The 26112-nt window shown below is 41.7% G+C and overlaps 2 protein-coding genes and 1 pseudogene across 5 annotated transcripts in view; 1 reads left to right on the top strand and 2 right to left on the bottom strand.

Moving 5' to 3' along the window:
* rnf185 (ring finger protein 185) overlaps window positions 1-14982 on the top strand; it is a 123615-nt gene extending 108633 nt beyond the window's left edge. The window contains exon 6 of the mRNA XM_088000246.1: window positions 14678-14982. Within this exon, the coding sequence (XP_087856372.1) occupies window positions 14678-14757 (80 nt within the window). The 3' untranslated portion in view covers window positions 14758-14982. The remainder of the gene's footprint in view (window positions 1-14677) is intronic.
* On the bottom strand, window positions 1142-7457 carry LOC148145771 (uncharacterized; annotated as a pseudogene).
* A 3781-nt stretch (window positions 14983-18763) lies between the features above and the next one.
* Window positions 18764-26112, bottom strand: part of dgcr2 (DiGeorge syndrome critical region gene 2) — a 93103-nt gene continuing 85754 nt past the window's right edge. For all 4 annotated transcript variants that reach the window (XM_088000244.1, XM_088000242.1, XM_088000243.1 and 1 more), the window contains exons 10-11: window positions 19742-19981; window positions 18764-18982 (exon numbers count right to left, since the gene is read on the bottom strand). In XM_088000244.1, the coding sequence (XP_087856370.1) occupies window positions 18768-18982; window positions 19742-19981 (455 nt within the window). In that variant the 3' untranslated portion in view covers window positions 18764-18767. The remainder of the gene's footprint in view (window positions 18983-19741; window positions 19982-26112) is intronic.

Here is a 26112-nt window from a genome sequence, read left to right on the forward strand (position 1 = left end):
GAAGAAAGGTCGATATACAGGTGCTGAAATGTTTTAAATTTGCAACAATACGAGCAAGTTCAATGGGTGGGTTCAAGCTCCCGTAAAATCAGGATTTTTAGTTTTAGCTTTCAGCAGTTGCTAAGGTATTGAAGCTGGATGTGGAAACTGTTTTTCCTGTCTGTGTTATTGCTAAAAGCTGGGGTTCTCTTCCTGCTTTTAGAATTGCTTATGAGACAATCTATTTTACTGACTTTGCCTTTGCCAAGGGCATGCTTAGGGGATGTTAATATATTGGAACGGTTAATGAATAGTTTATAATTTCACTAAGTATTTCAATAGAGTTACAGTTAAGGAGTTTGGAGAAGATTTGTAGCTCAGGTGGAGGTTCTGGATATAAGTTAGCTCACTGTGCTGGAAGGTTCATTGTCAAATGTTTCATCACCATACTAAGTAACATTATTAGTGAGCCTCTGGTGAAGCACTGGTGTTATGGCCCACTTTCAATTTATGTGTTTAGAGTTCCTTGGGTTGGTGATGTCATTCCCTGTTCATTTTCTCAGAGGGTGATAGATGGGATCCAAATCGATGTATTTGTTGATAAAGTTCCAGTTGGAATGCCATGTTTCTAGGAATTCTTGTGTGTGTCTCTGGCTTGTCCTAGGATAAATGTGTTGTCTCAGTCAAAATGGTATCCTTCCTCATCTGTATGTAAGGATACTAGTGATAGTGGATCATGTCTTTCTGTGGCTAGTTGTTGTTTATGTATCCTGGTGGCTAGTTTTCTGCCTGTTTGTCCAAAGTAGTGTTTGTTACAATTCTTGCAAGGTATTTTGTAAATGGCATTAGTTTTGCTTGTTGTGTGTATAGGGTCTTTCAAGTTGTTAGTGGCTGTTTCATTGTGCTGGTGGGTTTGTGGGCTACCATGATGCCCAGGGGTCTGAGAGGGCTGCAGTCATTTCCAAGGTGTCTTTGATATAGGGGAGAGTGGCTAGGCTTTCTGGATGTGTTTTGTCTGCTTGTTGGGATTTGTTGTTGAGAAATCAGCAGACTGTATTCATTGGGTACCCGCTCTTTTTGAATACATGGTTTAGGTGAAATTTCTTCTGCTCTGCATAGTTCCTCTGTGCTGCAGTGTGTGGTGGCTTGTTGAAATAATGTTCTAATACAGCTTCATTTGTGCATGTTGGGATGATTGCTTCTGTCGTTCAGTAGTTGGTCTGTGTGCGTTGTTTTCCTGTAGACGCTGTTTGAAGTTTCTCATTCGTTCTACTATGGCATCTAGGAATGGCAGTTTGTTGTTGTTTTCCTCCTCTTTTGTGAATTTTATGCCAGTAATGGTATTACTGATGGTCTTGAAGGTTTCATCTAATTTGTTTTGTTTAGTGATGACAAAGGTGTCATCCACATAGCGGACCCAAAGTTTGGGTTGGATGGTTGGCAGAGCTGTGCCCTCGAGTCTCTGCATTACTGCCTCTGCTAAGAACCTTGATGTCGGACATCCCATGGGTGTTCTGTTGGTTTGTCTGTACATTTTGCTATCGAAAGTGAAGTGGCTGACAAGGCATAGGTCCATTAGCTTGATGATGTTGTCTTTGCTGATGAAATTGGTGGTGTCTGGTGTACGTGTCTTTGGTTCTTCTAATAGTGTAGTCAGTGTTTCCTTAGTCAGGTTGATGTGGATGGATGTGCACAGGGCTGCTACGTCAAAGGAGACCATTATTTCATCCTCTTCTATCTTGGTGTCTTTGATGGTGTTCATGAATGCTTGGGTGGAACGGATGGAGTGGTGTGATTCTTCTACTAAGTATCTTATTCTTTGGTGTAACTCCTTGGCTAATTTGTATGTTGGTGTTACAGGTAACGAGACTATGGATCTGAGGGGAGAGCCTGGTTTGTGAATTTTGAGTAATCCATAGAAGCGTGGTGTGTTAGATCCGTCTGTTTTAAATTTTTGGAAGTCTGTCTTGTGTAATTCTCCAGATTTCTGAAGTTCTTTGAGTAAGGCCTTGATTCGGTTCTCTAGGTGTCGGGGAGGGTCTATCGCCACCTGTTGGTAAGTGTCAGTATCTGCAAGCAGCACGTTCGCTTTCTCAATGTAGTGTGTTCAGTTTAAAACGACTGTCAAGCGTCCTTTGACTGCACGTAGGATAATGATGTTTTTATCTTTTTGGAGTCCTTCTAGCGCTTTCCTTTCTTGTGTATTGAGTGTGTTCCCTTTTATTTTCCTGCTTAATGTTGATGCACCTGTCTGTCTGATAGTTTGCTGGGTTTATTCTGTGAGTTAGTTGTCTTTCAGTGTTGTTTCTAATGCTGCTCGGAATCGTCCTTGTCCGCATCTCAGACGTTGTAATTTAATCCTCTTACTAAGACGGCTTTTTCAGTGTCTGTTAAGGGCGGCACGGTGGCTGCGCTTCGGTGGGTCGGTGTGGACTTGGGCCGAAGGATGTGGATGGATGTGAACAGGGCTGTTGCGTCAAAGGAGACCACTATTTCATAAAACTGGGAAATTTCGCGACAAAACCCTTTACTCATTAACGTGACAGACCATGAATAGACAGACACAGTACAAAGAGCCATAAACGTAATCTAATCTAATCTAATTTTAAAGGACAGCATTGCTGCACAGTGGTTAGCACTGCTGCCTCACAGCGCCTGAGTCCTGGGTTCAATTCCCACCTCAGGCAACTGTCTGTGTGGAGTTTGCACATTCTCCCCGTGTCTGTGTGGGTGCTCCAGTTTCCTCCCACAGTCCCAAAATGTGCAGGTCAGGTGAATTGGCCATGCTAAATTGCCGTAGTGTTAGGTGAAGGGGTAAATGTAGGGGGGGTGGGTTGCTCTTCGGAGGGTCAGTGTGGACTTGTTGGGCCGAAGGGCCTGTTTCCACACTGTAAGTAATTTAATCAAGGGTCAGTCAGATACGTTTTTTATCCATGCTTCTGTGTTGTTATTTTGGTGTGAGTTTGGCTAGTTTTCTCTGCAGGTCAGGTTTATTCGCTTTCTGTGTTTGCTGCTGTCTAACGTTTATGGCTCTTTGTACTGTGTCTGTCTATTCATGGTCTGTCACGTTAATGAGTAAAGTTTTTTGTCGCGAAATTTCCCAGTTTTATGAAATAGTGGTCTCCTTTGAAGCAACAGCCCTGTGCACATCCATCCACATCAACCTGGCCAAGGAAACACTGACTACACTATTAGAAGAACCGAAGACACATACACCAGACACCACCAACTTCATCAGCAAAGACAACATCATCAAGCTAGTGGACCTATGCCTTACCACCCACTTCACTTTCAATAGCAAAATGTACAGACAAACCAAGGGAACACCCATGGGATCTCCGACATCAGGGTTCTTAGCAGAGGCTGAACAGACTACATTGAGAAAGTGAACGCACTTCTTTCAGGTACTGACACTTACCAACAGGTAACAATAGTCCCCACCCCACAACTAGAGAACCAAAATCATAGCTTTACTTAAAAAACTTTAAAAATCTAGAGAATTATACAAGACAGACTTCCAAGAATTGAAACCAGACAGATTTAACACACCACACTTCTACGGATTACCCAAAATTCACAAATCAGGAGTCCCCCTCAGACCCATAGTCTCGGTACCTGTAACACCAACAGATTAGCCAAGGGACTACACCAAAGACTAAAACACTTAGTAGAAGAATCACGCCATTCCATCCACTCCACCCAAGAATTCCTGAACACCAAAGATCAAGATAGAAGAGGATGAAATAATGGTCTCCTTTGACGTAGCAGCCCTGTGAACATCCATCCACATCAACCTGGCCAAGGAAACACTGACTACACTATTAGAAGACCCAAAGACAAATACACCAGACACCACCAACTTCATCAGCAAGAACAGTATCGTCAAGCTAGTGGACCTGTGCCTCACCACCCAATTCGCCTTCAACAACAAAAACTACAGACATACCAACAGAACACCCACGGGATGTCCGATATCAGGGTTCTTAGCCGAGGCAGTAATGCAGAGACTCAAACAAACGGCCCTGCCAACCATCCAACCCAAACTTTAAGTCCTCTACATGGATGACACTTTTGTCCTTTCTAACCTAAACACATTAGAGGAAACTTCAAGACTATCAATAATACCCTTAAAGGCATAAAATTCACTAAAGAGGAGGAAAAACAACAACAAATTGCCATTCCTATATGTCGCAGTAGAGTGAACGGTCAATGTGGAACTTCAAACCAGTGTCTACAGGAAAACAACGCAAACGGACCAAATATTGAACTACAGAAGCAATCATCCCAACATCCACAAACTGCATTAGAACATTATTTCAACGAGCCACCACACACTGCAGCAGCAAGGAATTATGAAGAGTAGAGGAAAATCACTTATACAGAGTATTCAAAAAGACCGGGTACCCAATGAACACAGTCCGCTGATTTCTCAGCAACAAACCCAAACAGGCAGACAAAACACAACCAGAACCCCTAGCCACTCTCCCCTACATCAAAGGCATCTTGGAAATGACTGCCAGACCGCTCAGACCTCTGGGCATCATGGTAGCCCACAAACCCACCAACAAACAAAACAGCAGCTAATGAGCTTAAAAGACTCTATACAGACAACTAGCAAAACAAACGTCATTTACAAACTACATTGCAAGGACTGTAACAAACACTATATTGGACAAACAGGCAGAAAACTAACCACCAGGATATGAACATCAACTAGCCACAAAAAGACATGAACCACTATCAGTAGTATCCTTGCATATAGATGAGGAAGGACACCACTTTGACTGGGACAACACATCCATCCTAGGACAAGCCAAACAGAGACACACATGAGAATTCCTAGAAGCATGGCATTCCAACCGGAACTCTATCAACAAACACAGGGATTTGGATCCCATCTATCTCCCTCTGAGAAAAAGAATATGAATTGATATCACCAACACAGGAAATGACATCACCAAAGGAAATGACATCACAAACCCAAGGAAGCTTAAACATGTAAATAGAAAGTGGGCCATAACATTAGTGCTTCACTGGAGGCTCACTGATGAAGTTACGTAGTATGGTGATAAAACATCTGAAAATGAACCTTCCAGCTCAGCAAGCAAACTTACATCCAGTTAGTTAAGCCAATTATTTTCTTTTGCGTTGGTCTGTGTTTTAAATATCATATATAAATAAAATATATTTTGTTTCAAGCCTGGTAGCTTGACCAATTGAATTGCATCCAGAAAGCAAAGCCTGGCACATTCCTTCAAAATAAGAAAGAGTTAGGGTCCAGGCTGTCTCCTTGACATGTTTTGAGGGGGCTAGTCATCCATAACAAATTGGGAGCTCTTGTTGGGATCAAAATCTCTAATTCCAGGTTGGGGTTAGAATTATTGGACTCAAAGGCAATGAGTAGAGAGTGTTGGTGCTTTTATATTTTGGTTATTGCATTTGTTTGATTTAAATAGGGTGTGCCTGAATACTAATTGCTCTTTTAGTTGTTAAGAGTTTCCTGAGGGCGGAAGAAGTCACTTAGGGCATTTTACAGAAAGGGAGCAAGGCAAAACTTTCGGAATTGGCAAACAATTTAAAGTTGGAGTTGCCCGTGTCTGTGAGAAAGGGGAAATAATTGTGACAAAAATGCAACATTTACAATTGCCAGGAGTGCATTCAGAATAATTGGAAATGGGTAAAATCAATTGCAAATGAAGCAGCTTGAATTAGAGACAATGGAAAGAGAAAAGAAAATGGAACAGTTCGAATTATGATTAAAAGCAGAACAAAAAGAAAAGGAAGAATAGCCCTAGCACTAGAGGCAACTAGAGCTAGTGAGGTATTTGCATCATTCTCAGAGAAGGTATCTGGGAAGTATGATGAGGTGAAAAATGCATCTTGAGTGTAAATGAGCTAATACCAGAAACGTACAGGAAATATTTTAGGAATCTGAGGAGGGAACATAGTTAAACATACGTGGAGTTTGAAAGGATCAAACAAAATAATTTTGATAAATGGATAAGGGAGTTGAAGATGGAAAATAGAACAACCATATGACATTCTTAGAGAGTCAATTATTTTGGAGGAGTTCAAAAATTCACTTCCTGAAGTAGTGAGAACTCATGTGAAAGAGCAGAGTTAAATCTGCCAGAATAGCAGCAGAAATGGCAGGTGATTATGAGCTGGCTCATAAATCAAAGTTTGACTTCTGATATCAATTTCAATCTGTGAGGGATGGAATTTAGGAAAAAGAGAAATCCTCAAGTGTAAAGGAAAACAGATCTCCTTGAAGATACTAGAGATAATTTACCATTGGGTAAGAAGGAAACCCATGAGGGGAAAGAGCACAGTATTTTTATTGTAATTAAGTCGGCTACATGAAGTTGTAGTGGGAAGACGGATATGGGAAAACAGGATAAGCCAGTGAATTTTATTGATGTGATAAAGGAAAGCACAGTGGAAGCTAAAAAGCTGCAAAAGAGTGTATAATCTGATCAGGGGATATTTAAGAAGGAAGTATCAGATCTCTTTAAATAAGTTACTTGCATGGGTAAAATTTAGTTGTATGCTGGGGGAGCAGGTAAAGAAATCAAAATTTTAAAAGAGACAGGAGGAAGACAATCTTTGATGGTGAGAGATAAGGAAATATGTAATTCAATAGGAGTATTGGCTGGAAAGGTGCTAATATGTGAAATTTGTGGTGAGAAGGACATTGCATCATTATATAAAGAGAAGTTGGAGAGTCTAGTAATAAGATTTCCATGGTGGTAGGAGTACTAGAGAATTCCTTCGTTCTGGAAATACAGTTTATCCTTGGTAATAATATAGCTGGATCACAGGTGGAAGTGATGCCTACTGTGGCTGAAAAGCCAGTGAAAATCAGGTAACCAGGGATGTGGCAAATAGTATATCCTTGGATTTTTCCTGACTGTGTGATAACAAGGTCACAAAGCCACAGGTTGAAACAGAAGGAGAAATAAAGAAATAAAGATCAAGAAGCTGAATTTCAAGTATGCTTGATCAAGTGGTTGAGAAAAAAATAAAAACAAGTGGAGACAAAGTGGATAGTTTCAGTTCAGAGAAATTAGCTGAATTACAACAGAAAGATGAAAAACTAAAGTTCTATCAAAAAGCATACACAGAGGAATTTGAGTGTATCCCAGAATATTATTATCTAAAAAATGAAGTATTGATGAAGGAATGCACCACATACTCAAATACATGAGAAATGGGTAATATCAAATGATATTACTGCTGGGTTATAGAAAGGAAATGTTGCTGGTAACACATGAATTTCAAGGAGGAGGTAATTTGGAAGTAAGGAAAACTCAAGCCAAAATTCCAAAATATGTTTATTGGCCTGGAGTACATAAGCATGTGGATGACCTTTGCTGTCATATGTGTCAGGTAATTGGGAAACCTCAGGCAAAACCGTAGAATATAGAACTATACACCTCAGTAATGGACTCTTCAGCCGATGATGTTGTGCTGGGCATGATGCCAAATTCAACTCATTCCTTCTGCCTGCCCTTGGTCCATATCCCTCCATTCCTTGCATATTCATAGGCTTATCTAAAAGTATCTTTAACACTGCTATCAAATTTGCCTAAAAAAACTTGCCCCTCACATCTCCTTTGAAATTGCCCCCTTCTCACCTTAAATGCATATCCCCTAGTATTAGACATTTCAACTCTTAGATAAAGATTCTAACCATCAATCCTATCAATGCATCTCATAATTTTATAGACTCCTATCAAGTCTCCCCTCAGCCTCCAACTGTCCAGAGAAAACAACCCCATTTTTCTAGCCTCTCCTTATAGCTCATACCCTCTAATCCAGAAGCATCCTGGTAGCACCCTTAATACCCAGTCCCACGTTTGAGGAATGTTTTATAAGAATCTTAATTAATTGTGTAGGAAGCCTCCCTTAAACAGCAAGTGGAATCAGTATTTGTTGATCATAATGGACCATAATCGAGTCTACTACATTGCCAGAGGCCATTCTATTACGCAGTATCATGGCTAAAAGGACGTAGAAGAGTTACTCAAATTGTTTACTAGATACAGGCTACCCACAGGATTACAATCGGACCAAGAATCAAAGTTTACATCAAAATTACTCAATGAAGTTATGGATAGTTTATAGATAAAACAATTCATATCCACTATGGACCACACAGATTCGCAGGGAGCAGTAGAATGGTGGACACCAAACTTTAAAGACCATGTTCAGGACTTAGAGTTAAGTCTATCCAGAGATTTGGAATAAGGAATACCATCTGCACTTCTTGCAATTGGGGACACAGCTTTTTTTTCCTGTTTATTCATTTGTGGGATGTGGGTGTTGCTGGCTGGGCCAGCATTTATTGCCTGCCCTAGTTACCCTTGAGAAGGTGGTAGTGAGCTGCCTTCTTGAACTGCTGCAGTCCACCTGCTGTGGGTTGACCCACAATGCTGGTAGGGAGGGAATTCCAGGATTTTGACCCAGCGACAGTGAAGGAATGGCAATATATTTCCAAGTCAGTATGATGAATGGCTTGGAGGGGAATTTAAAGGTAGTGGTATTTCCATATATCTGCTGCCCTTGTCCTTCCAGATGGAAGTTGTTGTTAGTTTGGAAGGTGCTGTCTGAGGATCTTTGGTGAATTTCTGCAGTGCGTCGTGTAGGTAGTTCACACTGCTGCTTCTGTGCATCAGTAGTGGAAAGAGTGGATGTAATACCAATCAAGTGGGTTGTTTTGTCCTGGAAGGTATTGAGCTTCAAGTGTTGTTGCGGCTGCACCCATCCAGGCAAATGGGAAATATTCCATCTCACTCCTGACTTGTGGTTTTAGATGGTGGAGAGGCTTTGCGGAGTCAGGTAGTGACTTATTCAGTTCAGTATTCCGAACCTCTGACCTGCTCAGAGGATCCTGGTGAGTCCAGTTAAGTTTCTGGTCAATGATAATCCCCAGGATGTTAATAATGGGGGATTCTGTGATGGTAACTTTGTTGAATGTCAAGGGGCAATGGTTAGATCGTCTCTGATTGATGGCGTCATAGCCTGGCTATGCTACCTGCCACTTGTCAGGCCAAGGTTGGATATTGTCCAGATTGTGCTGTGGACATTTGAAATGGACTGCTTCAGTATCTGAGGAGTTGTGAATGATGCTGAGCATTGTGCAATTATCAGTGAACATCTCAACTTCTGACCTTATGATGGAGGGAAGGTCACTGATGAAGCAGCTGAAGATGGTTAGGCTCAGGACACTACCGTGAGGAACTCCTACAGAAATGTCCTGGAGCAGAGATGACTGACCTCCAACAATGACAGTCATCTTCCTGTGTGGCATGTACACCTCCAACCAGTGGAGAGTTTATCCCCGATATCCATCGATTCCAGTATTGCGAGGGTTCCTTCATTGCACACTTGGTCAACTGCTGTCTTGATGTTTAGGGCTGTCACTTTACCCCTGGAATTCAGCTCTTTTGTCTATGTTTAAATCAAGAGTGTAATGAGCTCAGGACCATGTAACCACTATTGTTTAAAAAACTAATCTGGTTCACATGACTCCAGACCCATAATGTGTGTTTGACTCTAAACTGCTTTCTGAGCAAAAACACTGGCCTGGCCAGATCCATCCACATCTCATGAATGAATAAAAAAAAACTACTGAACATTTAGTTGTACCCAGTAAAGAGAGTCTGTTAAATATATATTAGTTTATACAGGTGGTGGGCTTTAGGAACTCATCTCTCCACCCATAGCCCTCACTTAGATTCCAGCCTGTAACTAACTCCTGGGCATCTGTCCTTCTAAACTGGCCTATAACACACTCCCAGAAAGATTGCCTGTATATAACTCATTGGGAAATCTTGTCATTCAATTCCAAGTATGTTATTTATAAGAACCACCTAAGCCACTTATATCCCAGCCAAAACCTCTGCCTAGTATCAACCATTGTCAGTAAAATACCCTAAATCTTGGATTAAATTCCAACCTGCAACTCTGCTCGGTGTCAGATAATTTATAAAAACTTCAAAAAAGCCAAGATTATGTTGTATATATAACTACATATAATAAATAGTAACAACATAACTAGAGTATTCTAACTCTCTCACCCAATGAGCTGTTATTCTTTACATGAATGATTTGGAAATCAAGATCTAAGTAGCTCCTGGATACCTATTGTACTATAGTGAGGAGGTGCCAGTATTAGACTGGGGTGGACAAATTTAAAAATCACACACCAGGTCCTACAGGTTTATTCGGAATAACTAGCTATATAAACCTGTTGGACTATAACCTGGTGTTGTGAGATTTTTAACAATTTTAATATACTTACTCTAAAATAGAGTTCCCTCCAAGTTGAGTGGCTCAAGGTAATACAGAGCCAAGGGAAACACAATTAAAGATACTACACATTGAAATGAAAAGGCTGAAACAATGCTTAAAATGGAGGCAGTGTTTCTTCAGAGCCGTTGATGGAATGTTGGATAGTAACTTACTCCTAGGCACCTGTTATTCTGTTTATAAACCTCTCCAGACCTATGATTAGATTTCAACATGCAACTTAATACTGGGTATTGATAGAATTAACACCATGCCTCCTTGCTTAGATTCTTGTTGTAACTGACACCAGGGTGATCATAATTCTATATATAAAAGCTACTCGATGAGCTTGCAGCCTGCAACTCATTTCTGATTGACTGTCACTCATTATAAACTATCCAATATCTTTGAATTGTATTTAACCCTGCAATACTCCTGTGCACCTATCATCCCTCTAGTCACCACATTGCCTCCAGAAGTGAGATGTCCCAAATTGCTCACAGTAACTCCGGCAGTGGTTTGACAGCGCTTTACACAGCTAAAGTGTGACTTCAACCCCCTTGTATTCTCAACTTTTAGACTGGCGTGCAAGTGCACAGGTCCATAAAGCTGGCAGTACAGGGAGGCAAAGTTGTAAAGAAGAAATATGGAATGCTCTCCTTCACTGGCAGAGGTATAGAAAGAAGAAGAAATATGACAAATCTGTACAAGACAGCATTGAGGTCTGACCTGGAGTATTGTGTGCAGTTCTGGTTACCACATTAGGGGAAGGACATAATTGCTCTGAAGATAATGATGGTGCCAGGGCTAGAGAATTATAGCTACCAAGATCGATTGGGATTGTTTTTCTTGGATCAGAGGGGTAACATGATTGAGGTGTACAAAATTGTGAGGAGTAGGTAAGAGAGTAAACATGAGGAACCTGTTTCCCATGGCAGAGAGTTGAAGATTCAAGCTGACTGTTAGGTTAAGAGGGAACATTAGGAAAAACACTGTTGTACAGAGCATGGTGGGTGTCTGGAATTTGCTGCCTGGAAGTTGGTGGTGGAGTCAGACCCTAAACTTAAACTCCATGTATGAAATTACTGACTCACTAAGCCATTTGTCAGTTTTGCCCATTCACTTACCTTGTAATTTTATACTTACATCAAAAAAGATTGCAATTCAACTTTGTGGTACCAGCAAATCTCAATATGTGATTTTCTATCTCATTGCTGAAGTTGCTTATGCGGTGAATTACTGAGATCTCAAACAGGTCTTTGTTGGACACCACTTAGTCACATTCTGGCAATTAGGATACCTGTCAATGATCACTACATTTTGCCTCCTTTCATTCAATGAATTTCCTAACTAGGTCAATTATTTGCCTTCAACTTTAGGATGAGGGAGAGACTATTGAGATAGTAGTGAGAGTGAAACAGTTCCCTATTGCAAAAAACATGAGGGAGCATACATGTAGTGATGTGCAAACTGAGTAAGGATGAATTGAGAAAATGTTTTTACTCAGCGAGTAGTTATGTCTGGAATATGTAATGGAGACATATTCAGTTGAGGCATTGGATGATTATTTGGAATGTAATGGTGTGCAAAGGTATAGTGAAAAAGTGGGAGACTGGCACTAGATAATTGAGCCAGTACAGGCACAATGGGCTGAATGACCTCCTTCTGCAAAATTCTGAGAGGGTTAATTGATGAAGAATGAAGACGGGTTAGAGGCGGGAGTGCGACCGGGTGTGATTGAGATGGGACATTGTGAACTGTGAGGAGGACAGTGCAGAATTTGAAAAGGACAATTGGAGGAGCAGGTGAATAGGTGGCAAATGGAGAAAAATGAAGTGACTCATTTTGGTTTAAAAAAATAGTGAGGAGAGTTTGTATAAAATGTGAAAATAAAAGTAAGAACATTATACTTCAATTATAGAGTCATAGAGATGTACAGCACGGAAACAGACCCTTCAGTCCAACCCGTCTGTGCCGACCAGATATCCCAACCCAATCTATGCAGGGCTTTAGTTAAATACGGTCTGCAATTTTGGTCTACATATTTAACCAAGGCTGCAAATAAATTGGAGATAGTACAGAGGAGGTTTACCAGATTGATGCCTGGAATAAGTGAGTAGTCTTATGTGGAAAGCTTGGACAGACTGGTTTTGTTATCACTGGAGTTTCGGAGAATGAGATATCACTTGATTTAAGTATATATGATGGCCTTGACAAAGTAGAACTAGAACCAATGTTTCCTCTTGTGAGTGAAGCCAGGACTAAGGGACATTGTTTTAAAATTAGGGCTCACCTTTTTAAGAACTTTTCTTCCCCTAGAGGTTGTGAGACTTTGGAACTCTGTGCTTAAGTAGTGGGGGGTTGTCACTGAATATTTTTCAGGTGGAGGTAAATTAGTTCTTGTTCGGCAGAGGAATCAAAGCTTATTGGGGTAGATTGGAATGTGGAAGTTAAAACACAAACAGATCAGCCATTATCTTGTTGAATGTTGCAACAGTTTCAAGGAGATGATTGGCCTACTTTTACTCCTATTGTATATCTTCTGAAAATAAAGGATACTACCTGTAAGGGTGTGCAAGAGCGAAGAAACCTGAATGGTTATGTGCATAATCATCAAAGGTGGTAGAGATCATTAAAGACTCATTAATTATTTAAAGAACAGGTAGAGAAAGCAATTAATAAAGCATACAGAAACTTGGGATTCTTTGGTGCAGAAGGTCCAGCTTAAAGTCCCACCTGTTCCAGAGGTCTGGCATAGTATGTCTCAACAGGTTGAATAAAAATAAAAGGATATGCAGTACCCCAGGCTTCATTATTAAAAGCACAGAGTATAATTGTAATGAGGTGATGCTGAACTTGTACAAGACACTTGTTGGACATCAATTGGAGTGTTGTGTACAGATAGGGCACCACACGAGGAAGTTTCTGAATACATTGGAGAGAATGCAGAAGATTCTGAGAATGGTTCTTGCAACTTTAATTATGAAGATAGATTAGAGATGTTTGAAGACTGTTTCCCTTGGAGTGAAGGCTAAGAGAAGATTTGACTGAAATTTTCCAAATCATGCAAGATAAGGACAGAGTAGACAGGGAGAAGTAGTTCCTGCTTGTAAAAGGATCAAGAACAAGTGGACATCAATTTAAAACCCTGCAAATGCAAAATAAGTTTAACAAGCCAGCTTATCAACCAGCACACTTTATAAACTGGCAAAAATTATTTACCTCAAATACTGTGACCTACGATGATGTTTGGAATTCTTTATTTACAGCATAAATACTCAATGATGTCTCTACCCTCTACATTACATTTCTATTATTTACTGTGCTTTGACATTGATCTTAGGAGGTGCCCAGATGTTTTTGTATTGATTTTTTGAGATGTTATGTCTTATGAGGAAAGATTATATAAATTAGGCCTGCATTCTCTAGAACTTAGAATATTATGGGGTGATCGGATTAAAGCTTTCAAGATATTAACAGGAAAAGATAGGGTAGCTGAAGAAAGTATTTTCACTGGTTGGGATTTTATATCTAGGACTATACAATTTCCAGCTTGACTATCTGAGAAACGTTCTGGACAAAAAGGAACACAAACTTAATGGCAGATAGAATTGCAAGGCTCAATATCTGTCCCATTGTATCCTGACGTTTCCCTTATTCAAAGTGTTAAACCATAAATAACATCTCTTTATTTGGAAAAGAACTTCAAACTTGTAAAAAAAAAAGAGCCGTGTTTTTTTCTACTTTTAAAAGAACGACCAGAAGCTGCTTGCAGATAATTCTAAAACCACTCTAGCTGCAAGTAATTTAAGTAGCCAAGGCATTGTTTAAATGGGGAGATCCCAACAGAGGAAACTCTCCAACCTGCTCGAAGTTCAACTACATGAAAACTTGCCTCCTGTTGAGACTTTTCTTCAAAATCAAAGCAACCTAACCATCCAAAAAACGACATGACTGTCCACAGGTAAAAGATATTGTGTATCAGAGTTCACCATGGAGGAGAGAAAACAGAGCTAACAGAGCCCCCCCAACTCTTCGAATCACAGAATCCCTACAGTGTGGAAGCAGACCTTTAGGCCCAACAAGTCTACACCAACCCTCTGAAGAGTAACCCACCCAGATCCATTCCCCTACCCAATTATCCTATATTTACCCCTGACCAATGCACCTAACCTGCACATCATTGGATTGTGGGAGGAAACCCACGCAGACATGGGGAGAATGTGCAAATTCCACACAGGCAGTCGCCAGAGGGTGAAATCAAACCTGGGTCCTGGCGCTGAGAGGCAGCAGTGCTAACCGCTGAGCCACCGTGCCCCCCCAACTCTTGTTTGGAACTAGCAAGTTCCTAATTCTGAATAAGGGTCCCAGGATTCTAAACATTAATTCTGCTTTCTCTCCACAGATGCTGCCAGACGTGCTGAGTTTCTTCGGCAATTTGTTTTTGTTTCAGGATTGAAGATGCTGGAACCACACATAGAATAAAACAATGTATAACTATGTACAATTAAGAGCTAACTAGAAGTTGTAAAAGGATACTTTTCCCTGTAATAAGTGAGTGCAAGAGAAATCAAGTTTGATTGGATAATGCTTACATCTTCATTTTTGTAAGTTTGAGAATAACATTTTTTTTTAAAAACTTAAAACCTTGCTGCAGAAAACTTACCATTGGGGTTCACACTCAAGGGTAAGAAAGACACATCTTGAGCAGGAAACAGAACACATGTATTCTATCCATGACACAATTAAAGAAAACAGCATTCAAGTTATCTCCAATTTAGAATTTATTTGGCATTTCAATGCATGTATTAACAGCAACATGAAAATTTTAATGTGTTGCCAAAAAAGTGAAAAATGGAAAACTCCTGAACACACATGGACCTATTAACAGTATCAAATTTAATTTCTACATAATATTTCACCAAATATCAAAATCTTTCCACTGCCACAGTAAGATCAATTACAGACAAACTAAATACAAACATCTGGTAACTGCAGTATTTGAATAATTTTGTGCGTGCATGCACCTGGTTAAGTGAATTGAGTACCAAGGGTAGAAATTGTGGCCAGACAACAGAAAGGTGGTGCACAATTTCTAAATTCTTTATCTGGGTGGAAGTTTTTCCAGGTAAATATGAAGGCCAATATCATTGATCAATATCAATCAACCACACTGGCTTTTTCTGTGCTGTGACTAACGTGTGGTTGAGATATCACTCAGCCAGTCTTGTCTGTTACAGCTCTCCAAAGGAAGAGTTTACAAAGTGCCTTGCAATTCTCTGAAGTGCCTCAAATGAACCTGTCTCCACCACACACACACAAGCGGTGCATTCCAATTGCTATGGGAACATATTTTTTTTTCTCATTATGTCATTACTTATTTTACTAATTACCGTAAGTCTGCAGCCTTTTCTTGCTCCTTGTACCAAAAAGAACAGTTTTTCTCAACTCTGTCCAGCTGCATTGTAGTGCTGAAATTTCCTTTCAACCTTTTTTCTTTCTGAACCTCTCCAATATATACAAGTAACTGAAGTTCTTCATCCTGGGAATCTTCTCTCCACCCTGTCAAATGCCTTCTTAAAGTGCAGTGCCCAGAATTAAAGCCAATGTTCAGGTGAGGCCAAAGCAGCATTGTGTAAATGTTCAACATAACCTCCTAATATACCCTAGAATATGGCAGGCTTCATTAACCACTCTCAACCTAAACCTGCCACCTTCAATGATCTATGCACATTTACATTCTTTTACACATGTATGCTCTTTTATCTCCTTTGGAATTGCCGTTCATCTCCCTCTGCTTTTTCCAAGTAGACCACTTAACACTGCTGTGTATTGAACCTTACCTGCCCATTCCACCAAGCTTACAATGAACCCTACGATCAATATTATCCTCCTCAAAGTTCACAATACTTCCAGGTTTTACACCATCCACACATTTTGAAATTGTGCCTTGTAAGCCAATGTCTAGGTTATTCAGATATATCAGGAACAGCAAGGATCCGGACAGTGATCTCTGCCAACTTCCATTACTAACCCCTCTACAGTCCAAAAAAAGTCATGAAAACATTTTGTTTCCTGTTAGTCAGCCAATTTTATATTCATGTTCCTACAGTCCCTCTTATTCCATAAGCTATAACTTTGCTCACAAGTCTGCACACCACTGTATCAAAAGTCTTTCTTGACATGCACACATCAATAGCATTGCCCTCATCAAATCTGTTCCTTTGAAAAGCTCCATCAAGTTAGTGAAACAAGATGAGTTCACTTAAAATTAATAGTCACAAAGACAAATGTGGATTAATTAATCTAAACTTATAGTTTTTAGAATATTTCCTATCAGAGGTTAAACTGACCGGCCTGTAATTGCTGGACTTATCTTGTACAACCTTTTTTTTTAATGAACAATGGTTTAAGATTTGCAATTCCCCAGACCCATTGGCACCATCATTGAGTTGAAGGAAGATTGAACAATAATAGCGAGTGCATCAAGTCCTACTCTCACTTGGATGGATCTCACCCTGTTCTGGTGCCTCACGTGTATTAAGTAGAAACAGCCTAGCCAGCTCATCAATTTAAGGCCCTTCGAGTATGTGAACACTCGCTTCTTTGATGACGACTTCACAGCACCTTCCTCCTTGAAATGTAAAGCATTAATACCCTGGCTATGTCCCCTGCATAAATCCACTTTCTGGTCCCTAATCGGCCTCACTCCATTCCACCATATTACTGTGCCTTTAGAAGACTTTGGGATTTCCTTGTGTACTAGCTGCCAGTTTATTTTTTAAATTTCTTTTCTTTTTCTTCCATTTCTCCTCTAAACCTTCAACACTCAGCCTGGTTCTCAGTTTTACTGTTCACCTGATGTGGGCCAGAAGCACATTTTTGCATCTATACCTTAAACTGTATCTCTGTTGTCATTTGGGAGCTGTGTTTGTTTGCTTTACCTTTTCTCTTTGGTGTATGCCTCAATTGTGTCCAGACAAACCCCTCTTTAAAGATACCTTATTATTTAGTCACCATCTGCCTGCCGAACTTTGATTTTAATTTATCGGTGTCAGATCTGTTGAAACTGGCTTTCCCCCGATAATTACTCTTACTCTGGAATGTTCCTTGCCCTTTTCCAAAATCAGTCTAAACCTATGATACATGTTCACTGCCCCCTAAATGTCCCCCAAAAGACAAAAATATCATTTATCAATATGAACCACATCAATAGCAAAGACCAACATTGATTGCTATCAACCAACCACATCGATATGGGTGATCAATACTGACCACAAAATCACTGATCATATCAATATTATCAATCAAGACTGCATCAGTAATAATGATCAACGTTTTGATCAATATTAACTCCACTTATCAATACACTGATAGGTATTCTTGAATAGAAATGAACATGAGATTGAAAATCTGCAGTGGAGTGAGTAGGAAAGGGAACACAGTATGGGGTAATATGCTCTCAGACTCTCACCCTACGTTTCGCAGGATGCATTCCCCTTCCCTGATTTGGTCCCCCTTGGGCTGGGAGCACAGGACCTCCTGTACTTTACTCAACAGCCTGAGATTGGAGCATAGCCTCCCTCCAGTTAACTGAACTGCTGCTACTGATACTGTACCGGCAAAAACAAAATACACTGAGCCTCGCACAATTGGATAACATTCACAAATTCAGACCCTTACCTTCCATCCCAGTGGATCTGTTAACACTGACTCAAACCAAAAAAGCCAGTTACCTCTTGCGCCCATGATATTCTGACACAGCCTGCAAACCCCCAACTCCCACCCACCACCTCCCCCCCAACCTGGGAGAGACTGTAACCATTCTTACAGCTCGAGAGAGATTATTACCTCCTCCCCCAGCACACTGACTCCATCTCCGCCTCAAAACACCCAAAGGATTAGTAATACCCAACCTGCCCATCCCACCCCCCTCCCCAGCACCAAGACCCTGTAAACAGTCTGTGCAACATGCATACCCCAAATACCATTCATCCTAGTGTCCAGCCCACTCCCACCACTGCTGTATCCCAGTGACAGAACAGAATTGCAACAGTAAGTGCACTTCTGTTTGTCAAGAAATATCACAAAGCTCTTTCAGATGATTGGCACCATCAGTTGCCAATTTAAAAGACCCAGTTGTAAGAGCTTTGAGTTGCCAGTATATATTCAGCATGCAAAACCACCAACTCAAGGCTGTTCCAGCCACTCAAACTTGAAGCTCTGTATTCAGATGCAAAATCTACATTAAAAAAAACACAAAACCCAGCTGCCCATTAGTTTCCTAAAGTCCTACTGCACCTGTCTCCAGGGAAAGGTGCTGCATTCCACCATCAATATATACACAGAGGATTAACTCGCTCATTGAAACAGGAAATCTGACCGCTGAAGACCTGAACTAAGCCTTTTATAGTCATCAAAACGAGTGTTTGCCTGTACAGCACTGTGCAAGCGTTTGTTTTTACTCCAAAAAAACAGTGATAGACCCATCCCATTTATACAACAGTATTTATTGAGGAGTGACTGCTTAGTGCTCCACTCTCTGAGCGTGTGTCACATGGCACGAGCAAAGTACTGCTGTCAGCTGAATCTTCCAGGTCCTCTGTCACAGGTGGTAGTGTAAAGTTTGTGGCAGCCACCTGATCTCCAGCAGCACCCTCTGCCATAGGTAGCTGGCTACTCGACTCCATCATCTGTCCAGGATCATGATCTAAAAGTAACAATAAATGTAATTGAAATAGCAGCTTCAAGCCACTGAGGGTTACATGTGTCAAATTCTGACTGGGTTTTCAAATTACCATCACTGGCTGAGATCAAGTCACAGAGATGTACAGCATGGAAACAGACCCTTCGGTCTAACTCGTCCATGCCGAGTGAAGGAGGACTGGTACAAACAGCGCCACAGAATGATCGGAGCACTCATCGAGGGCAGCAAAGACACAGGAAACAGGGCAATATTTCAACTGATGACTAACATGATCTGACCTGAACTGTATTTTTTTCTCTCCCAAGTGCTTTGTAATTCCATTTATTTCAGGTTATCTGGTAGTGGTGGCCTTTTCTCCAGAATACAAGATTCAAAGACAGAAACAGACCAAATATCTAACAATTGCTGATTCACACAAAATGGTCCTGTTCTCCACTCACTCCCTGCACACACCACCTCACCCCACAATATCATCTAATTCCCTCACTCCCCATATCCTCCAGCAACCCACCCATTCTTTTGCCATCCACTTAACAATTCACTCCCCATGTCTCTATATTCCTACACTCTCCTTCACAGCCTTGAATATCCCACCCTTAATTGATTTCTCTTTCTCAGTGCTCGTACCTTTTATTATCTAATCCCTACGTAGGGGATTTTATTTATTTCTCCTGCCACCCTTTACCTATCATGGAGCCATCAATGGTAATACAGATTATAAACCCTTAACAAGTTGTTACATTGACATTTCAGGGGACACACCTTGGCTGACACACAGCATGCTGCCTGGATTGATGGATGCTTCATATGGAGGTGGTGGGTCATCAGGATGTTGTATGTCAGGGTATTTATAAGCTGTGTATGGTGGTGGGGGGTCATGGAAGTGGAATGCTCCTCCCTCACCATCGTCAGAGAGATGAAGAGGAGTTAATCCTGATCCAAGACTATCTGGGCCGTAATCAAAGCCTGGCATTCTACTTCGGGCCAGATTAAAATGATGCACTGTGAAAACAAAAACAGAAAGTTAACTCCAAGTACATTAGTGACAGCACACAGGCAAGAATGGCCTCATTGACTGAGAACATGTGAAAGCTGATGGTATATGGAATATCGGAACTCGGTAAAACAGGAAACAACAGAAATACTTCACAGGTCAAGCAGCATCCATGGAAAGAGAAATGGTTCAATTAATACTATTGCCCTTTCAACTTAAGAATCAAATACATGTTTTTGCAGAAAGCTCTGCCTCCCCTTATCATAGGTTTTCTTGTATAGATTCAAGATTGTGCACTCAGAGCATGGAATATTAACTTCATTGATCCTCGCTTAGAATGAGGCATGCAGAAATGGGAAGAAATCTAGTTAGGCATTGTGAGCAATACAAAACATAACAGAAATGCAAATGGGGAGCTGATGTTTCTGAGCATTGCAGCATTTCCACATTATTTGAAACACTATCCATCTGTTTCTAACAGAAAGACAATCTCATGACATTTCAAAAGAAGTTTAGAAAGGAATATGGGAAGGGCAATCCTGATTCTACTCTGGCACCAATCTTCCTGCCTTGTGCGCATGCTATGGTCAAGCATCAATAGCTTCCTTCATTTCCTCGTCATCGCATCCACCACCCACCCTGGACACAGGAAATCTCCAATTGCAAACCTATTATGGATGACTGCATAGACATCCACGATTTGACCAAAACCTGGTTCATAGGAAGCACCCTCATATCACTGTGTGAACCTTAAAGTCTCAGACACTTGCACCTCCTATTGAGTAGCTCATTCAGTTACATCTCTTCACATTTCCTGACAGGCCTTCCAAAAGACAGCCTCCCTGCTTTACTTCCTTAGGGCCAATGCCAATTAGCCCCAATCTCAGTGATTTTCATCTTCACTTTAGCTCTCTTTACCATCTGAACAACAGAATTCTTTAATCTGAAATCATGTCTCACTAACTTGATTGAGTTTTTTGAAGAAGTTATGAAGAGGATTGAAGAAGGCAGAGCGGTCAACGTTGTCTTTATGGACTTCAGTGAGGTGTTTGACAAGGTCCAGCAGGGTAAAATCGTTAACAAGGGTAAATCACATGGAGTACAGGGAGAACTGGCCATTTGGATACAAAATTGGCTATAGATAGGAGACAGAGGATTCTGGTGGAAGGTTTCAAGCTGGAGACTTGTGATCAGCAGTGTGCCGCAAGGAACAGTGCTGGGTCCACTGCGTTTTGTCATTTATATAAATGATTTGGATATGAATATAAGAGATATGGTTAGTAAGTTTGCAGACGATACCAAAATTGGTGGTGTAGTGGACAGCCAAGAAGGTTATCTCAGAGTACAGTGGAAATATGATCAGATGGGCTGATGGGACAAGGAGTGGCAGATGGAGTTTAATCTAGATAAATGCGAGGTACTACATTTTGGTAGAGCAAATCAGAGTAGGAAGTATACACTTAATGGTAAAGTCCTGGACAGTTTTGCTGAACAAAGAGATCCTGGATGGAGGTTCATAATTTCCTGAAAGCAGAGTCGCAGGTAGACAGGATAGTGAAAAAGACATTTGGTATGCTTTCCTTTATTGGTTAGTGCATTGAGTATTGGAGTTGGGAGGTTCAGAACATTGGTGCCACTGTTGAAATACGGCATTCAATTCTGGTCTCCTTGCTATAAGAAAGATGTTGTTAAACATGAAAGGGTTCAGAAAAGATTTACAAGGATGTTGCTAGGACTGGAGGGTTTGAGCTATAAGAGAGGCTGAATAGCCTGGGGCTATTATTTTCCCTGGAGCATTGGAGGCCGAGAGTGAACTTAAAATAAGTTTATAAAATCATGAGCAGCATGGATAGGGTGAATAGTCAAAGTCTTTTCCCCAGGGTAGGGGAGGCCAAAACTAGACAGCACAAGTTTAAGATGAGAGGGGAATGATTTGAAAGGGACCCAAGGGACAACTTTTTTGTGCAGTGGGTGGTGTGTGCATAAAATGAACTGCCAGAGGGAATGGTGGAGGCTGGTACATTATGCAGATTTCTCCAGCTTCCTCATTTCCCCACCTTATTCCAGTCCCAAAACAACCCAGATGGCCTCCTTCTTCAAAGACCGCAATTTCCCCTCAGACGTGGTTGACGATGCTCTCCACCGCATTTCCTCCACTTCCCGCTCCTCCGCCCTTGAACCCCACCCCTCCAATCGCCACCAGGACAGAACCCCACTGGTCTTCACCTACTACCCCACCAACCTCCAGATACATCGTCATTTCTGCCACCTCCAAACAGACCCTACCACCAAGGACATATTTCCCTCCCCTCCCCTATCAGCTTTCCGGAAAGACCACTCCCTCCGTGACTCCCTCGTCAGATCCACATACCCCCACCAACCCAACCTCCACTCCCGGCACCTTTCCCTGCAACCGCAAGAATTGCAAAACTTGCACCCACATCTCCCCCCTCACTTCCCTCCAAGGACCCAAGGGATCCTTCCATATCCGTCACAAATTCACCTGCACCTCCACACACATCATTTACTGCATCCGCTGCACCCAATGTGGCCTCCTCTACATTGGGGAGACAGGCCGCCTACTTGCAGAACGTTTCAGAGAACACCTCTGGGACACCCGCACCATCCAACCCAACCGCCCCGTGGCTGAACACTAACTCCCCCTCCCACTCAGCCAAGGACATGCAGGTCCTTGGCTTTCTCCATCGCCAGACCATGGCAACACGACGCCTGGAGGAAGAGTGCCTCATCTTCCGCCTAGGAAACCTCCAACCACAAGGGATGAATGCAGATTTCTCCAGCTTCCTCATTTCCCCTCCTCCCACCTTATCTCAGTCCCAACCCTCGGACTCAGCACCGCCTTCTTGACCTGCAATCTTCTTCCCGACCTCTCTCCGGCCTATCACCCTCACTTTAACTTCCTTCCACCTATCGCATTCCCATCACCCCTCCCCACCTTTTATCTCAGCCCGCTTGGCACACCTTCCTCATTCCTGAAGAAGGGCTTACACCCGAAACGTCGATTCTCCTGCTCCTTGGATGCTGTCTGACCTGCTGCGCTTTTCCAGCAAGACATTTTTCAGCGCTGGTACAATTACAACATTTAAAAGGAATCTGGATGGGTATATGAATAGGAAGAGTTTAGAGGGATGTGGGCCAAATGCTAACAAATGGGACTAGATTAATGTGGGATATCTGGTTGGAATGGACGAGTTAAACTGAAGGGTCCGTCATAGAGTCTATGACTCTATGATATGATTGTACTAGACAGTGCAAGAAGATTCACAAGGATGTTGCTTGAATGGAGCGATTCAACTATGAAAAGCGACTATACAGGCTGGGGTTGATTTCCTTAAGAGCAGAGAAGATTGAAGAGGGATCTGACTAAGGAGTACAGAGTTATGAAGGGCGTAGGGTAGATGGGAAGAAACCTTTCACATTAGAAGATGGGCCAATAAACAGGAGGATTACATTTAAGAGAAAAGGAATGAGGTTTACAGCAGATTTAAGGAAAAATAATTTACCCAGAGTGGTGGCTTCGGGAAAACACTGGGGTAAAAATTGGCAGAGGTAAAAGCCATCAAATTATTTCAAAGTATTTGCATGATCACAAATGCCATGGCATACAAGGGCTGGAAATGGGGCTGCAGACTTTTTAAATTCACTTGTGTTGCCCTTGAGAAAGTAGTGGCGAGCTGCCTCCTTGAACTGCTGCTGTCCATTTCACGTAGGTAGACACACATTGTCATTAAATGAAGAGAAAGTGAGGACTGCAGATGCTGGAGATCAGAGTCGAGAGTGTGTTGCTGGAAAAGCACAGCAGGTCAGGCAGCATACAAGGAGCAAGAGAATCCATGTTTCGGGCGTAAGCCCTGACGATTCCTGATGAAGGGCTCATGCCCAAAACGTCGATTCTTCTGCTCCTTGGATGCTGCCTGACCTGCTATGCTTTTCCAGCACCACACTCTTGACAATGCCATTAATGAGTATGTTCCATGATTTTGACTCAATGACACTGAAGGTAGTTGTGAATTTTTGCGCATGTGGTGCAAATCAAGTGAGCTGCTTTGATGTCGTCAAGCTTCTGGAGTATCGTTGGAGCTGTACTCATCTATCAAACTCCTGCTTTGTGCCTTGCAGATGGTGGACAGGTGGTTATGAGTCATGAGGTAAGTTATTCACTGCAGGAATCACAGCTTCTGGTCTGCTCTCATAGTGACTCTATCTAAATATTGTGGCTAAGTAATACAACATGGAAACAGGCCATTCTGCCCAAACTGGTCCATGCTGCCTACTCAGCTAGCTCCAATTGCCCGCATTTGGTCCATACTCCTTCAAACCCCTCCCATCCATGTATCTACTCAAAGGTTTTTAAAATGTTGCTATTGTACCGACCTCAAACACTTTCTCTAGCAACCCATTCCACATCCGCACCACTCCGTGTGAAGTTGCCCCTCAGGTCCTCCTTAAATCTTTTCCCTCTCACCTTAGACCGATGCTCACTAGTTTTCAATTCACCATCCTTACGAAAAAGATTATATGCATTCATCCGACTTATGCTCCTAATGCTATTAAACACCTCAATAAAGTCACTCATTCTCCTAATTTCCAAGGAATAAAGTCTCACCCTGGCCAACATCTCTCTATAACTCAGGCCTACTCGTCTTGGCAACATCCTTGTAAATCTTCTTTGCACTCTTTCCAGTTTAACTATATCTTTCCTATAACAGAGTGACCAATACTCCCAGTGTGGCCTCATCAATGACTTATACAGCTGTAACATAACATCCGAACTCCTATATTGAATGCATCAACCGATGAAGGCCAGCATGCTAAATGCCTTCCTCACCGCCCTGTCTACCTGTGACACTGCTTTCAAAGAACTATGTACTTGTACTACTAGGTCCCTCTGTTCCACAACACTTCTCAGGACCTTCCATAGTATCCAGAAATGCTCAGCCTAGGTGAGTTCACCATGATAAATGCAGGGTTAACAGAGATAGGATGCTCTGAGGGTAGGTGCAGATTCAGTAGGCCAAAAGATCTCTTTCCGCACTGCGGGGATTCTATGATTCAGGCACAGACTGCTTCAGTATCACAAATGGTGCTCAATATCGTGCAAGCAACAGCAAACATTCCCGCTTCTAACCTTACATTAGAGAGATCACTGACAAAGCAGCTGAAGTTGTCAGCAAAAGACACTATTCTGAAGAAAACCCACAGATGTCCTGGAGCTGAGGTAACAAACCTTCAACAAGCACAACCATCTTCCCTTGTGCTTGTATGATTTCAACCAGATCCAGTTTTGCTGGAGCTCCAAATGACACTTGGTCAAATGCTGCCTTGATGTCAAAGATGATCACTCGCATCCCACCTCTGGAATTCAGCTGTTTCGGCAATGTTTGCACTGAGGCCGCAATGCTGGGCAGAATCTGAACGACAAGTCAGAATGTTGCTAAGCGCATGCTGCTGGTAGATAGGTGCAAGATGACCAGCACAGATATGATGGGTTGAATGGCCTCTTTTAGTGCTGTAACTCTTACTCCTGAACTGTCTTCAGCTTTCACTTAACCTCCCTCGACTTTGTAAATATTCCAACTCATTTGTGGCGAACCCACAGCACAGGAGACAGCCATGCAGCTGCTCGTGTCCATGCCAGTCAACAAAAATCTGGCCACAACAACCCCTTTTCTAGGTTTTGGTTGGCATTCCTGGCAACAAAAGTGAATATCTACATATTGTTTAAATGTTCTACGCATCTGTCTCAATCACCCTTTCAGGCAGTGAGTTCCAGACTCCCATTATCCTTGAAGTGAAGAAATTCTCAACTCTTCTTTTAGCTTTCTACCTTTTACCTTAAATCTATGCCACTGGTTACTGACCTCTCTGCTAATAGAACAAGTGTGTTCCTCACCAATACGTCACCCATCCTCAGGAGGTATTGCTCTTGCCTGATTCTATTCTAGCCTGTTTGACTCTTAATAGCATATACCATCACTTTATACAGATATTCAGTTTTCACATTCAACTCATTCTCAACCACAAGTTATTCTTTGACCACATCTGCTAAGCTTACACATTCTCTCAGCCAACACCCAGTTCCAATTCTCTATTGCCTCAGAGTGATCAAACTACTTAT

This window comes from Chiloscyllium plagiosum, unplaced genomic scaffold, assembly GCF_037043375.1.
Source record: "Chiloscyllium plagiosum isolate Xiang-an unplaced genomic scaffold, Cpla_swu_hap1 HiC_scaffold_24, whole genome shotgun sequence".
Taxonomy (NCBI): Eukaryota; Metazoa; Chordata; class Chondrichthyes; order Orectolobiformes; family Hemiscylliidae; genus Chiloscyllium; species Chiloscyllium plagiosum.